At 36.6% G+C, this 16,959-nt stretch overlaps 1 protein-coding gene across 6 annotated transcripts in view; it reads left to right on the top strand.

Annotated features, from left to right (window-relative positions):
* Nucleotides 1–16,959, top strand: part of LOC127881433 (solute carrier family 35 member F6-like) — a 32,568-nt gene that overhangs the window by 10,086 nt on the left and 5,523 nt on the right. For 5 of the 6 annotated variants that reach the window (XR_008050044.1, XM_052429319.1, XM_052429320.1 and 2 more), the window contains exons 4-9: nucleotides 1,449–1,671; nucleotides 2,318–2,500; nucleotides 3,054–3,164; nucleotides 3,718–3,873; nucleotides 13,351–13,505; nucleotides 15,540–15,690. Coding sequence is in view for 5 of the 6 variants with exons in the window: in XM_052429319.1 (XP_052285279.1) it covers nucleotides 1,449–1,671; nucleotides 2,318–2,500; nucleotides 3,054–3,164; nucleotides 3,718–3,873; nucleotides 13,351–13,505; nucleotides 15,540–15,690 (979 nt within the window). In the remaining variant the exon portion in view is untranslated. Of the gene's footprint in view, nucleotides 1–1,448; nucleotides 1,672–2,317; nucleotides 2,501–3,053; nucleotides 3,165–3,717; nucleotides 3,874–13,350; nucleotides 13,506–15,219; nucleotides 15,322–15,539; nucleotides 15,691–16,959 lie in introns of those variants that run through there. The other variant, XM_052429324.1, reaches the window with a different exon arrangement.

The raw sequence follows: 16,959 nt of genomic DNA, 5'->3' as shown, positions 1-16,959 counted from the left end.
GTTTAAAAGAATCAAACACATTGCAATGTCAAAATCTTAATAAATAAAAAGTCACAAAATCTAGTATAAGGCAATAGAAAATAAATACTTAGATTCTCATCCAAATTTTGGGGAAAATTGGGGCGGTGGGTGGGTTTTATTTTTTATTTTTCATTTTATGTGTCGGACCTGTATATAAGTAATGAAATGTCCACGGATTTGTTGGTTTATATGCCTAATACCTATATGTATGTATGTATGTATGTATGTAAAGTTATATAGAATAAAAGAAATACATTATAAAAATTTGACTATTGTGTTTTATTTTACCCTTTTAATATCATGATAAACATATTCTGACATTCAATAAAACATTGACTAGACAAAGTATTAAAGAAAATACAAATCTGTAACAGAACATAATAAAATTTCCTAGGCAGCCAACAGCTTGACTTACTGTAACATCGGGTGACACTTTTGTCAATTCTTATTTATTTCGGCCAACGAAGGCACAGACGATTTTTGTTGGTCAAGCTGGGACTTGATCATACAAACCACAAATGAACTGACATCGAACAGGTCCGAGAGAGTTAAAGTTTCTGCACATTTTGACACCCAGTACCATGTTATCACGGTTGTAACGCCGTTTTTACACCTCAAAATAAGAAACATTTTGTTGCTGTTCGCACTCAATCACTAAAATTCAGACGACGCTCCTGCGCCGTTAAAAATCAATAAGCGTCTCGGAGACATTGAGTTGCTGATTCGCACTTCATTATTTTCAATCTCAGCTGTTTCGCCCTCAGTATTTTGCGGCTCGAATTTTTTAGGGATTTTTTTTTCAAATGAAAAACGTTCGGTTGGGACGATTTTCAAGGGGGGGGGGCGGGGATGAGAATCTAGGAATTTATTTTCTATGGCCTAATGTTAACACAAAAAGCACATAATGCCCCGTTTACACATTTTATTAATAGTTGTAAATATTTGTAATATTCAACAGTTTGAAAATCATGGCTTTGTAATTTTAAAGCAGTTTGGAAATCATGGCTTTTATATTGGGGTATGCACTTGCAGGCAGGCATTCTGTGCCAAACAGGTTGTTTTGGGTCCGTAACTTGTTTGAATTGTCCTTGTGTAATGTAAATTGCTATAGTGCAAACTTGGAGACCTAGGGTGTCGCTTATTTTTTAGACAAGCAATTACTCATATCAAAGGCCATTATGGGACAGAAAGTATTAGTACTGATGGCCTTTATTGCTTAAACAAGCGCATATTGATTCTCCATAAGAAACTTTGTGACTACCCTTTCATTTGTAAGTAGCTAGCTCAAAGTGACTGTAAGACTGTTAGTGTAGTTGTAATTAATACAGAAAAAAACACACTTTTTTCTTACTCATTTCAAATAAACAATTTGATTGATTATTATTAATAATGAATTCAATGCTTTCATGTCTTTGTCCATCTTTCAGGCAGTGGGTATGTTCATGGGAGAGTTATTGTGCCTCTTTGTGTTTGGCATCAGAAAATGCATGAGACGCAATCACGAGGTGGCCAATGCAGATGATGCACATGCACCTCGCAACTATAATCCACTGATTTTCCTTCCGGCTGCAATCTGTGACATGCTTGGAACGTCTATCATGTATATAGGACTCAATCTGACGTACGCTTCGAGTTTTCAGATGTTGAGAGGTTTGATTTGTCTAATTGTATCATACAAATTATAATTCATACAGAAGTCCCCAATCATATGAATTTGTTACATTTCTAAAATAGCGATCAAAGAAGAAAATATGCAAAAAGGACTCCAGAGTACACTTATGACTTCAGTACAGTTTCTAGTTTTAAGTGGTTTTGTTCTTAAATCTTCTGTAAACAAAACACACAATGGTAAGAACATTAAAAAAGCCATACCTTACAGTACATTTTATGACTTAATTCCTTGAGGAAAAGAGAAAAAGTGATGATTTGTAAAATACATGTATTGATAAAGCTAGCATCACACCTGATGCAATATGAATGAACATATTTAAAGTGTCCATTCAAAAGAGGTATATTGGCACTAACTACATGTACCTAAGGGATAAAACCGCAGACAATTTTGTTAAAGGTTGTGCATTGATTTTTGGATCAAGTATTTTGAGTCGGTCGATTTAGATTTACCGGTAACATAAATCATATGTCAATATTAACTCTCAGTTGCTTATTTAATATCAACCAGACTATTCAAAATACGCCTTGAACATTGTTCAGGAGCTGTAAGGGTTTCATTTTTTAGGAATGTTAATCTCTTTTAAAGATTTTTAAAAAATTTGTATTAGCTGTTGTACTTTTGCAGGGGCTGTTATCATATTCACGGCTCTACTGTCAGTGGCATTCTTGGGCCGAGTCATCCAGAGGCACATGTGGGTGGGCATGCTGACCGTGCTTACGGGCTTGTTATTGGTTGGGCTCTCTGATATTCTCTTCAAGGATTCAGGCTCGAGTAACAGCAATACAAACACAAACGGGGTTATTGCAGGTAATTTATTCTATAGTCAGTTCATAGATTTAAAAGTTACAATGTCATTTCGTTTTAAAATTATAAGACATATATATGCGTGTAATAAGTTGTTTTTTTTTCATCAGTAATTGGAACATGACCTTAACCCATGGGACTATTAATTTGTCTATATATGCTTTACTTGTAAAAAAGAATGTGGTTGATTTGTAACATTTTAAAAATTGTTTGTATAACTTAAAGACATATAATCCTGAAAAAGTGATTCTGTAAAATGGTGATTATAACTTTAACAGTCTGTATCTACATTTGTTAATGTAACACGGAACTATGGAAATTGATTTTTGTGTATTATATAATTTCTAGAAATTACTTGAAGAGTCCCTTTTTATTTTATTTTTACAAGAAAGGTGAATTATGTCTTAAATCAATTTTTAATTTTAGACAATGAATTTTAATAAAATCCCCTGATGACATGTCAATAACCACAATTATTTGTTCTGTATGATTAGTTATGGAATTGTTGCTCTTTAATCAATCATTTTAAGCCTATTTGTCCCACTAAATTTTGCAGGAGACCTGCTAATCATCTTGGCCCAGATTATAGTGGCAGTGCAGATGGTATATGAGGAAAGGTTCGTCACCAGATACAATGTGCACCCACTGGCAGCTGTCGGATGGGAAGGTAAAAAAGTGATCCAAGGCTGTTTTTCAGAACATCCATTATAGGGGCAAAAATTTATTTTATACTTTCCAAAAGTACAACATGCAAACTTGAATGCATTGTTTTTTTTATAATATTTAGTGGCATTTGTGCAATACATATTCTCCTGTGATAAAACTTGCAAATGTTATGCCCCTTTTTCAACTCAGAATTGTATTGCTTGCACTTCTTACATATTACGCAATATGACAACTGGGATGAGGGGAAGAGTGCCCCTCACTGTTTTTTAAATCATTATCATGTTGTTTTTTCACCATTTTTTCCCTTTAAACTGGAAAAAATCATTTTGACTAAAATTGTTTATTTTGCTAAGAAATACTTTAAAGTTGAGAATAAAAGTGTTCAACATTATATATTTTGTAAGGTTTATTTAATAAAGCTGGAGATAATGATGAACTTGTGATTAATGGATTAAATGATTATTATTATTTATTTTATTAACAATATACTTTTTGAGTTTTGGAGTTGGCTTATTTTCCCACCGAAAAAACACTGCTTTAGTTATCTTTTTCAGGTCTATGGGGATTCCTTTGCTTAGGCCTACTGCTGATCCCATTCTACTACATCAAGGTGGGCAACTTCAGCCAAACTGCTGGGCACCGACTAGAGAACGTGCCTGATGCCTTTGAGCAGATGAAGAACAACAGGCACATCATCCTGGCGATCGTAGGTAATGTCATACTGAAGATTGAAGATGCTTATCTTGCACCCCCCCCCCCTCTTTGAAGAAGCAGGGGTAGCCGGGATATAGTGCTTTTCAACTTTGGGTTGTTTGGCTGGTCGTTTGTTCAGAATTGGAACATATGAGCCTTGTTTTGAGAAAAATGGGCTTAATGCATGTGCGTAAAGTGTTGTCCCAGATTAGCCTGTACAGTGTGCACAGGCTAATCAGGGATGACACTTTACGCATATTATAAATAAGTGTCTGCTCTGAATGTTGGGAACACTTTTACTTAAATTATCAACATTGGTAGACTGGTTACTTGTAGAAAAAAATAAGACACCTTTGAATTTTTTAGATAAATAGTTTAGAGGTAAAGATCTTGATGTAGGGAGACATGCTTAAAAAACACCTCTGGGCCATGCTCTGTGAAAAGGGGGTTTAATGCATGTGCATGAAGTGTCATCCCTAATGAGCTTGTGCAGTCTGCACAGCAGTGCTCACGCTGCTGCCAGACATTGTCGCCAATGGCGATTATTTTATCCAACTGGCTATTATTTCATAAAATTGTCTAGAAAAAATGGCGATTATTTTATCCGCCTACATCAAACAAAAATTGCCTCTAAAAGTTGTCCGGCGAGTGCGAAACGCCTGTAAATCAGGCTATCAAGCAGGAAAAATCGATAACGAGATTAACCTACCTGTGTACACACTGGACCCTGTGTATTGTCATAAACGCGTCAATAACTTCTGCGACATCGTGGCCTAGAGCGTGTTTCTCAGTGTCCGACAGCAGTGATATATTTCGTAAAAAACGTCTTTAATCTCCCCGTGCTTTACCAATTATCGGTAACTGTTAGATCTATTAATTTTTCGCCAATTATAATTTGTCATTATTGAAAATCGCCGCGAATATTTTCGGCTGATTTTGTTTTTCACGCCGTTGAAAATTGCTTGATGAAATAATTATTAAATCGCCATCAACGCATTATCCCCGTAATTACCGCTGTTTGTCGTCTGCTTTAACATTTCTTGATGTGTGATAAATTGATAATGATTTCAATTTTTAACCAGTTAAAAATAATACTGAAAAACACTTCTTTTCTCCATTTGAAGCATTTTTAGCAAAACAGCAACAACACAAATCCCCCAATTTTAGTCAAAACGCTGCGAATTTTTCCCAATTCAAAGGGACCCGGCATATGCCATGGCCAGATAATTTTAACGAAACACGTGTTTGGAATTACACTTAGGTGGTGTATTTTAAATCACGCTCTGTGACGTTATTTGATGTAAACATGATCGACATTGCGAAAGTGTTATTGTTGGAATAAATCATTGACATTTGATATTGGCCTCTGTCTACAATATAGCGGCTGATGGCAAACGTCGTAATAAGACATAAAGCAATCGAACAATATGCACCTTTTATCCCATCATCAGATGTGCATTGTCGAAATAACCACTGTGGAATAAATTTTCCTCTATTTCGGCAGTGCTGAAATATAACTGTCACGCGCTGCGGAGAATGGTCATAATACTCGGAATCAACTATAAAGTAATCATTTTTAGTAAAATCGAATCAGATTCAACAAAACAAACAATTTGATACCAAGATGTAATATATTTTTAACACATAATGCAACTCCAAAAGCAAAAAAAACATTATTTACAAAAATTAAGTGCGCGTACTCGTGACGTCATTATTAACACGTCATACGATACAATGCATGTTATTTCACGCTAAAGCTGCAGTTGTTTAGTGGATTTTTTTTCATTGTTTATTAAAAATAGGGGACGTCGAGGTATGATAAACAGAAAAACAGGCTAGTTACTGATCTTTTTGTAATGTATTAGGCTCGGCACGATTAAAATAATGAAACAATGTTTTCTTAAAATAACTTGGGGATTTTCCGTGTAGTTCGATTTTCCTATTCTATTTTTTAAGAAATATTTTACGACTAAGAAAATTGATGGGATGAATCGAATACTAGGTCGGTGCCGAATAAAGCAAAGTTTATTTTGCTCGGCACGAAAATCTGAACCACTCGCCAAGGCTCGTGGTTCAGATTTTCTAAGTCTCGCAAAATAAACTTTGCTTTATTCGGCACCGACCTAGTATTCTCTATTTATTTAATCATTAATGTGAAAAACGCGTACAAGTTTTCGGATTGCCGTTTTCGGATACTGTATTTTTGTCGTCGATTATGATTTATTTTCGAAGTTCTTAATAGAAAAAAAATAGAATTACGAATACACATACCGTGATACGGAAGGTGTTGTTTATAATATTTCGAATTGTATGTAACTGTAGCTGATATCTGGTTTGTTAAGTGACACCCAAACCTTGATTGTATTTATGGTAAAGCCATGATAAATATTTTATAAGAATGACACGCTGATATTATTCTTGTTTTATATATAACAGTATCTGTTTTGGCTATTATTTTTTTAAGGAAAAAAATGTTGGCTATTATTTTCTGAAGGCCAGTGTGAGCACTTGCACAGGCTAATCAGGGATGACACTTTCTGCCAAAACTTGAATTTTGCTAGAAAGAGACTTTCTGTAAACCAAACATATCACAAAAGCGGAAAATGTCGTCCCTGATTATAGCCTTTGTAGACTTCACAGGCTAATCTGGGACAACACTTTATGCACATGCATGAAACCCCCTTTTCACACAGCATGGCTCATATTTTGAATTGGTGCTCTTTAGGGTTTGTACTCACCAAGCTCTTGGCACCCACAAAAAATGCCCCAGTTACTCATTTGAGTAATCATAGATTTCTCCTTTTTGTGCAAAGAAAGCCTTTTTGTAACTTATAAAAAAACACATTTATATTCTATTATTTTGTGATATTTTTTATTTATGTTTTCCCACTTGTTTTCAAACATCGCATCTTTCATGTGCCTTAAATTAATCATTGAATAGCATGTCAAGTATTTCATTGGTCTATATTCATTTTTCTATGACAACGAATTAAACAAATATTTGGAAATTAACAAAACGCATCCAATACCATCCATTAATCCATTTACGTATAATAAAAACACATTTATTCAGCCTTAATGCTTTCCTTGATCTTTTACACAGTTCACAGTGTTTGTATTTGATAAATAATTTTATCCCACTTTTACAGTGAAGTCAGTTGATTAAAGCCCCGTTTATTAAATTTCTCCTATAATCAACGGCACGTGCTACGTTGTTAGGCTACGTTGTAAAAACAAATGTAGTTCCTTGTATATAACAACTAAGTGTTATATTGATGTAAAAAACTTTTAGATTTGCAATTCAATATGAATAAAATTGTAATTAATAATGCACGACTCTTTGTCACAGAACAGTATTCTGATTTTAAAAATGATTATTTGATCGGCAGTTATTTTTGGAAAGTGGAGTAATACCCTGACCTTGGTTACACTACAGTTCTTATCAAAGTACGACAAACACTCATGAAAACTAATTTTGTTTAGATAAAAAGGTTTACTGAATAAACAGTGGGATAAATAAAATAATAGGTTAGTGCTGATTATTTATCAGGTTTATCATGCTCGGCATGAAAACGAACAAGCACTCGCCAAGGCTCTTGCTTTTTGTTTTCTAAGCCTCACATGATAAACCTGATCTATACTCAACACTAACCTACTATTCTCTATGTAAATACGTACATGTAGATTAGATAACCTGCTTTCATTGTACTTCTTGGACATAATTTTGTATATTTTAATAACTTGGCTAATTGCATGTGCGTAAAGTGTCATTCCAGATAAGCCTGTGCAGTTCATACAGGCTAATCTGGGACAAAAATTTCTGCCTAGACTTGATATTTGTTTCGAAGAGACTCCTTTTAGCCAAAAAATTTCATACAAGAGGAAAGAGGTGTCCCTTATAAGCATTTGAAGTCCTCACAGGCTAATGTGGGACAAGAATTTTCGCCTAGACTTGATATTTATTTAGAAGATACTCCTTTTGATCCAAAAAATCCAAAGAAGAGAAAAAAGGCGTCCCTTATAAGCCTGTGCAAACTGCACAGGCTAATCTGGGACAACAATTGAAACACATGTAGTAAGTCAGGATTTCTCCTGCCGCAGCTTATATCCTCTGATTGGTTCAGGCAACATTGTTAGTATAGCCTTCTTCAACCTCTGTTTCAGGCAACATTGTTAGTATAGCCTTCTTTAACCTCTGTTCCAGGCAACATTGTTAGTATAGCCTTCTTCAACCTCTATTTGCTTCAGGCAACATTGTTAGTATAGCCTTCTTCAACCTCTGTTCCAGGCAACATTGTTAGTATAGCCTTCTTCAACCTCTGTTTCCAGCAACATTGTTAGTATAGCGTCTTTCAACCTCTGTGTGTTTCAGGCAACATCGTTAGAATAGCCTTCTTCAACCTCTGTTTGTTTCAGGCAACATCGTTAGTATAGCCTTCTTCAACCTCTATTTGCTTCAGGCAACATTGTTAGTAAAGCCTTCTTCAACCTCTGTTTGTTTTAGGCAACATAGTTAGTATAGCCTTCTTCAACCTCTGTTTGTTTTAGGCAACATCGTTAGTATAGCCTTCTTTAACCTCTATTTGCTTCAGGCAACAGTGTTAGTATAGCCTTCTTCAACCTCTGTTTCCATCAACATTGTCAGTAAAAGCCTTCTTCAAACTCTGTTTGTTTTAGGCAACATTGTTAGTATAGCCTTCTTCAACCTCTATTTTCTTCAGGCAACAGTGATAGTATAGCCTTCTTCAACCTCTGTTTGTTTCAGGCAACATTGTTAGTATAGCCTTCTTCAACCTCTGTTTGTTTCAAGCAACATTGTAAGTATAGCCTACTTCAACCTCTGTTTGTTTCAGGAAACATCATTAGTATAGCCTTCTTCAACCTCTGTGTGTTTCAGGCAACATTGTTAGTATAGCCTTCTTCAACCTCTGTTCCAGGCAACATTGTTAGTATAGCCTTCTTCAACCTCTGTTTGTTTCAGGCAACATTGTAAGTATAGCCTTCTTTGACCTCTGTTTGTTTCAGGCAACATTGTTAGTATAGCCTTCTTCAACCTCTGTTTGTTTCAGGAAACATCATTAGTATAGCCTTCTTCAACCTCTATTTGCTTCAGGCAACAGTGTTAGTTTAGCCTTCTTCAACCTCTGTTTCCGGCAACATTGTTAGTATAGCCTTCTTCAACCTATGTGTGTTTCAGGCAACATTGTTGGTATAGCCTTCTTCAACCTCTGTTTGTTTCAGGCAGCATCGTTAGTATAGCCTTCTTCAACCTCTGTTTGTTTCAGGCAACATCATTAGTATAGCCTTCTTCAACCTCTATTTGCTTCAGGCAACAGTGTTAGTATAGCCTTTTTCAACCTCTGTTTCCATCAACATTGTAAGTAAGAGCCTTCTTCAACCTCTATTTGCTTCAGGCAACAGTGTTAGTATAGCCTTCTTCAACCTCTGTGTGTTTCAGGCAACATTGTTAGTATAGCCTTCTTCAACCTCTGTTTGTTTCAGGCAACATTGTTAGTATAGTCTCTTCAACCTCTGTTTGTTTCAGGAAACATCATTAGTATAGCCTTCTTCAACCTCTATTTTCTTCAGGCAACAGTGTTAGTATAGCCTTCTTCAACCTCTGTTTCAGGCAACATTGTTAGTATAGCCTTCTTCAACCTCTGTGTGTTTCAGGCAACATTGTTGGTATAGCCTTCTTCAACCCCTGTTTGTTTCAGGCAGCATCCTTAGTATAGCCTTTTTCAACCTCTGTTTGTTTCAGGCAACATCATTAGTATAGCCTTCTTCAACCTCTACTTGCTTCAGGCAACAGTGTTAGTATAGCCTTTTTCAACCTCTGTTTCCATCAACATTGTAAGTAATAGCCTTCTTCAACCTCTATTTGCTTCAGGCAACATTGTTAGATTATCCTTCTTCAACCTCTATTTGCTCCAGGCAACATTGTAAGTATAGCCTTCTTCAACCTCTGTTTGTTTTAGGCACGTTGTTAGTATAGCCTTCTTCAACCTCTATTTGCTTCAGGCAACAGTGTTAGTATAGCCTTCTTAAACCTCTGTTTGTTTCAGGCAACATTGTTAGTATAGCCTTCTTCAACCTCTGTTTGTTTCAGGCAACATTGTTAGTATAGCCTTCTTCAACCTCTGTTTGTTTCAGGCAACATTGTTAGTATAGCCTTCTTCAACCTCTGTTCCAGGACACATTGTTAGTATAGCCTTCTTCAACCTCTGTTTGTTTCAGGCAACATTGTTGGTATAGCCTTCTTCAACCTCTGTTTGTTTCAGGCAGCATCGTTAGTATAGCCTTCTTCAACCTCTGTTTGTTTCAGGCAACATCATTAGTATAGCCTTCTTCAACCTCTATTTGCTTCAGGCAACAGTGTTAGTATAGCCTTTTTCAACCTCTGTTTCCATCAACATTGTAAGTAATAGCCTTCTTCAACCTCTATTTGCTTCAGGCAACATTGTTAGTATAGCCTTCTTCAACCTCTGTGTGTTTCAGGCAACATTGTTAGTATAGTCTTCTTCAACCTCTGTTTGTTTCAGGAAACATCATAAGTATAGCCTTCTTCAATCTCTATTTGCTTCAGGCAACAGTGTTAGTATAGCCTTCTTCAACCTCTGTTTCCGGCAACATTGTTAGTATAGCCTTCTTCAACCTCTGTGTGTTTCAGGCAACATCATTAGTATAGCCTTCTTCAACCTCTACTTGCTTCAGGCAACAGTGTTAGTATAGCCTTTTTAACCAGGTTTTCCGAAGGAAAAAACTGGTTATTAGATTGGCGAATGCGGGCGGGCTGGCTGGCTGGCGGGCTGGCTGGCTGGCGGGCTGGCGGAATAATCTTGTCCGGGCCATAACTATGTCGTTCATTGTCAGATTTTAAAATCATTTGGCACATTTGTTCACCATCATTGGACGGTGTGTCGCGCGAAATAATTACGTCGATATCTCCAAGGTCAAGGTCACACTTTGAGTTCAAAGGTCAAAAATGGCCATAAATGAGCTTGTCCGAGCCATAACTATGTCGTTCATCGTCAGATTTTAAAATCATTTGGCACATTTGTTCACCATCATTGGACGGTGTGTCGCGCGAAATAATTACGTCGATATCTCCAAGGTCAAGGTCACACTTTGAGTTCAAAGGTCAAAAATGGCCATAAATGAGCTTGTCCTGGCCATAACTATGTCATTCATTGTGAGATTTTAAAATCATTTGGCACATTTGTTCACCATCATGGGACGGTGTGTCCCACGAAAGAATTACGTCAATATCTCCAATGTCAAGGTCGCCACGACTAAAAATAGATTTAAAAAAAAAAAAAAATTACAAAGGGGGTTAATTTTTTTTGGTCATTTCAAAAGTTCAGTTTGAGTTTTCTCCCTTTATCAGATTTTTTTTTCACAATAAAAACCTGGTTTTGTGACAATTTTGTCCCTTGTTCAACCTCTGTTTGTTTCAGGCAACATTGTTAGTATAGCCTTCTTCAACCTCTGTTCCAGGACACATTGTTAGTATAGCCTTCTTCAACCTCTGTTTGTTTCAGGCAACATTGTTAGTAAAGCCTTCTTCAACCTCTGTTTGTTTCAGACAACATTGTTAGTATAGCCTTCTTCAACCTCTGTTTGTTTCAGGAAACATCATTAGTATAGCCTTCTTCAACCTCTATTTGCTTCAGGCAACAGTGTTAGTATAGCCTTCTTCAACCTCTGTTTCCGGCAACATTGTTAGTATAGCCTTCTTCAACCTTTGTGTGTTTCAGGCAACATTGTTGGTATAGCCTTCTTCAACCTCTGTTTGTTTCAGGCAGCATCGTTAGTATAGCCTTCTTCAACCTGTGTTTAAGGCAACATTGTTAGTACATGTATAGCCTTCTTCAACCTCTGTTTGTTTCAGGCAACATTGTTAGTATAGCCTTCTTCAACCTCTATTTGCTTCAGGCAACATTGTAAGTATAGCCTTCTTCAGCCTCTGTTTGTTTTAGGCAACATTGTTAGTATAGCCTTCTTCAACCTCTATTTGCTTCAGGCAACAGTGTTAGTATAGCCTTCTTAAACCTCTGTTTGTTTCAGGCAACATTGTTAGTATAGCCTTCTTCAACCTCTGTTTGTTTCAGGCAACATTGTTAGTATAGCCTTCTTCAACCTCTGTTCCAGGACACATTGTTAGTATAGCCTTCTTCAACCTCTGTTTGTTTTAGGCAACATTGTTAGTAAAGCCTTCTTCAACCTCTGTTTGTTTCAGACAACATTGTTAGTATAGCCTTCTTCAACCTCTGTTTGTTTCAGGAAACATCATTAGTATAGCCTTCTTCAACCTCTATTTGCTTCAGGCAACAGTGTTAGTATAGCCTTCTTCAACCTCTGTTTCCGGCAACATTGTTAGTATAGCCTTCTTCAACCTTTGTGTGTTTCAGGCAATATTGTTGGTATAGCCTTCTTCAACCTCTGTTTGTTTCAGGCAGCATCGTTAGTATAGCCTTCTTCAACCTGTGTTTAAGGCAACATTGTTAGTACATGTATAGCCTTCTTAAACCTCTGTTTGTTTCAGGCAACATTGTTAGTATAGCCTTCTTCAACCTCTGTGTGTTTCAGGCAACATTTTTAGTATAGCCCTTCAACCTCTGTTTAAGGCAACATTGTTAGTATAGCCTTCTTCAACCTCTGTTTGTTTCAGGCAACATTGTTAGTATAGCCCTTCAACCTCTGTTTAAGGCAACATTGTTAGTACATGTATAGCCTTCTTTAACCTCTGTTTGTTTCAGGCAACATTGTTAGTATAGCCTTCTTCAAACTCTGTGTGTTTCAGGCAACATTTTTAGTATAGCCTTCTTCAACCTCTATTTGCTTCAGGCAACATCATTAGTATAGCCTTCTTCAACCTCTGTGTGTTTCAGGACACAGTGTTAGTATAGCCTTCTTCAACCTCTGTTTCCGGCAACATTGTTAGTATAGCCTTCTTCAACGTCTGTTTGTTTCAGGCAACATTGTTATTATTGCCTTTTTCAACCTCTGTTTGTTTCAGGCAACATTGTGAGTATAGCCTTCTTCAACCTCTGTTTGTTTCAGGCAACATTGTAGAATAGCCTTCTTCAACCTCTGTGTGTTTCAGGCAACAGTCCTAGTATAGCCTTCTTTAACCTCTGTTTGTTTCAGGCAACATCGTTAGTATAGCCTTCTTCAACCTCTGTGTGTTTCAGGCAACAGTGCTAGTATAGCCTTCTTCAACCTCTGTTCCAGGCAACATTGTTAGTATAGCCTTCTTCAACCTCTGTTTGCTTCAGGCAACATCGTTAGTATAGCCTTCTTAAACCTCTGTTTGTTTCAGGCAACATTGTTAGTATAGCCTTCTTCAACATCTGTTCCAGGCAACATTGTTAGTATAGCCTTCTTAAACCTCTGTTTGTTCCAGGCAACATTGTTAGTATAGCCTTCTTCAACCTCTATTTGCTTCAGGCAACATTGTAAGTATAGCCTTCTTCAACCTCTGTTTGTTTTAGGCAACATCATTAGTATAGCCTTCTTCAACTTTGCTGGCATCAGTGTGACTGTTGAGCTCAGTGCGACCACACGTATGGTCCTGGACAGTGTGCGGACCCTCGTCATCTGGGTATTCTCACTGATCATTGGCTGGCAGAAATTCCAGTGGTTACAGGTGAGCAAGTGATTAAAAATATTTTATGCCATAATTATCTTGAAGGGGCCTTTTCAGGATTTGGTAAATTAAAAAAATTGTATCAGATTCGCAAATTTTCGTTGTAGTTATGATATTTGAGAGGAAACACTTATACTGAACATTTACCATGCTCTAAAATAAACATTATATGCATCCGTTGATGATTTAAAAATCTCAAAATTTTAAAGTGTTGCAAGATTGAATAATTTGGAGAGTTCTGTTGTTGTCATATTAAGTGACACTACTAGGATTGCTTATATAAAGTATAAAATACATCATTCATTGTATGAGCGTGGATGGCTGAGTGGTCTAAGTGTTAGACTTATACTACAGGTGTCAGTGGTTCGCGCCCAGTTGAGGGTTACTTTTTTTCTTTCTTTTAATTTTTATTCTTGCTTTTTACTGGAGCTTTTTAGATCCAGTTTTTACATTTATCAATATAAAGCATTTAATGACAAACTTCTATATCTGCCAAAATCTGTGAAAAGGCCACTTGAAGGATAAAAAAATAATTGTTGACAAATATTGGGGCTTTTGAACTAGAATTAGCTGTGATTACAACATTATATTTTATCAAAAAGAGTTATGATTGACTACTGAAAACTGAAGGACTAATTCGTGAAAGTAGAGTAAGGCATCTTATCAATAGAATTTTTTTGTTTCAGATAGACTTTGTTCACATTATTAAGTATTAGAGAGTTTTTCATATTATAATGTTCAACAGGGTGCAGTTATCTTCCGTTTCTTACAATAGTTCAGTAGTGGTCAAATATCAAGAAAAATGGTCATAACAAGTTATTTTTCTGTATTGTCTTAAGTAAGGTACAGTTATAATTTTCTGTTCGTTTCTGTTGGTAATTTATATTGACTGTGAACATTAAAAGCATGTGAAAATAACTGTCTATAACATGTTTTGATTTGGCTTTGAGTGCATGTAAATGTGATGCATAGTGTAGATAACACAGGGGTACCTGTACATTGATGCCCGTTGGTTAATGAGAATGCACATGTACATTATTGACTTGCAATATGCTTGAAAAAGACAATAAGCATTCATGTAATCATAATAATTTTTGTATGAGACTCACCAATCATTACTGAGAGATTGTGCTCTGCCTGCCATTCAGATCGTTAGATTTGAGAAACGATGATACTTCTTTTGCAAGTTCTATTATGATTGAATAATGGCTATATTATAAATTTAGCCAATTGAGTCGCGTTCTCGGAAAACTGGGCTTAATCCATGTTTGTTAACTGTCTTCCGAGAGTAGACTTTGCCTTTTCCGTTTAAAGGAAGTCTTTTGTTAGCAAAATCCAGTTCAGGTGGAAAGTTTGGTCCTTGATTAGCCTATGTGGACTGGAAAGGGTAATCTGGGACGACACTTGCCACACATGCATTAAGCCCAGCATTCTCAGAACACGGCAAAATAAAAAAGGATTGCTGTAGACTGTAGAAAAATGTTCTTCATTTTCGATGGTTGGTTTGGCTTTTTGCCAGTGCTAATTTGACTGAATGAAGGTTATAAAATTTGCCACTTAAAAAACCTTGATATAGACTGAACTTAAATGTTTTACATTTCAGATTATTGGACTAAATTCTACATTGCATGTTGGTTTCCATGTTTTATATTGCAGATTGTTGGTTTACATGCTCTATATTATGGATTGTAGGTTCCCATGTTTTCCATTGCAGATTGTTGGTTTCCAGGTTCTACATCGCAGATTGTTGGTTTCCATGTTCTACATTGCGGATTGTTGGTGTCTACATTGCAGATTTTAGGTTCCCATGTTCTAGATTGCATATTATTGGTTTCCTGTTTTTGGTGGTGGGTGAAAGTGATGTCCTTGAAATGCATGTGCCGACTGCACGGGCATATCCAAGACGGTACTTTACGCACATGCATTAAGCCCAGTTTTCACAGAATTACTACAATTTAGATTGTTGGTTCCCTAAATTGCAGATTGTTGGTTTCACTGTTCTGCACTGCAGATTATTGGTTTCCTACATTGCAGATTGTTGGTTTCCTGTTCCTGGTTGTGGGAATGTCCCTGTACAATGATCTCATTATCATGCCTGCTTGGCGCCGCTGGAGGGCGGGGCGCGAGCTGAGGGAACCGGGCCGACCAGAATTGGGTCTGGACGAGGAGCGCCGCAGACTTCTTGGTAATATTTAAGCTATTTAGAATATAATTGCAAACACCCATGCAACAGTATGAAATGCGCAACTTTGTTTTTCTTTGCTAACCTGAGCATGAGTTGAGCCTTCAAAGCAAATTCAAAAATAAATCTGAACAATTTTCATTTCTATGATTACATGTCAGTGTGATAGCTTCGTGTCCCAAATGATAAATTGGCCATGTTTAAAACTTGGCGATGTTTTAGAAAAAAGGCTTTTTTTGTAAAATAAATTTAAAGAAAAAGCATGGGAAGATTCTACATTAAAATTGTGTGCATGTTTATAGGAGTACTTTCACAAACATTCCTGTAATCAAGAGCTTTGCTGGACTCGAGATCGGGTTTTCTGTTTCATGGTTTGTTTGGTTCATGTAGTTTCATAAAGGTTATTTTGTCCTTAATTTTCAGAAAAATAATTTACATGTAGGCTCAGGGCTTTCCTTTGACCCGAGCTCTTGGGTTTTAACGCTTGAAAATTACAGAAGACCCTAGTTTGAATCGTGAGAAAATTACGTCTTCGGCACATTTGACCCGGGGGAATGTACCGACTTGCGTCAAAGACATAAAAAGTTGTTAAGACTAATCGATAATTGGCTTGGAGCGGAGTATCTTTTGGAAGACGCTAACCGTTATTGCCCGTTTCCAATCATTGAAGCACAAGTCCGCCCAGTAGGCGGAGTTTGGCCCATTGAGAAATCTAGTAATGACCAATTAAAACACTGCTGCTTCGATGACGCGTGTATCAACGTTTCATTATTTATCTGAGCGTTTGTAATCAGCTGTTTGCAGATATGACATTATTAAACCCACCAAAACAGAATGGACTCACCCGCGTCAGTTTTAATAATATCCAATTATAACATCCATATCCACCTTGTTTTGAGAAATACTATATTTCATTCGCAAACGACGTATCTCGACCTGTTTTCGGACAGTGGTTTTCGGATACGGTATGGTTTGTTGATTTTAGTTTATTTCCAACGATCTTTATAACATTTTTTATAGAATGACGAATACACGTGCAGTGTTACGGATGGTCTGATTGATAAAATTTCGCATTGTACTCACAAGAAATTGCACATAGAAAGAAAATAAAGAATAGCAATGAGCTACGGCTCGAAGGGCTCTGTCCTCTATTCCCCTTATCCTACGGTCTCTGAATCTCTGCTTAATTATCCGTATTTCGAATTTGGGACAATTGACACCCCTGATATATATTATGTCACTACAAGTGCGAGTCTTTTTTCATATTGATTT

Source organism: Dreissena polymorpha, chromosome 5 (genome assembly GCF_020536995.1).
Source record: "Dreissena polymorpha isolate Duluth1 chromosome 5, UMN_Dpol_1.0, whole genome shotgun sequence".
NCBI lineage: Eukaryota > Metazoa > Mollusca > Bivalvia > Myida > Dreissenidae > Dreissena > Dreissena polymorpha.
This window is presented reverse-complemented; position numbering and strand designations above follow the sequence as displayed.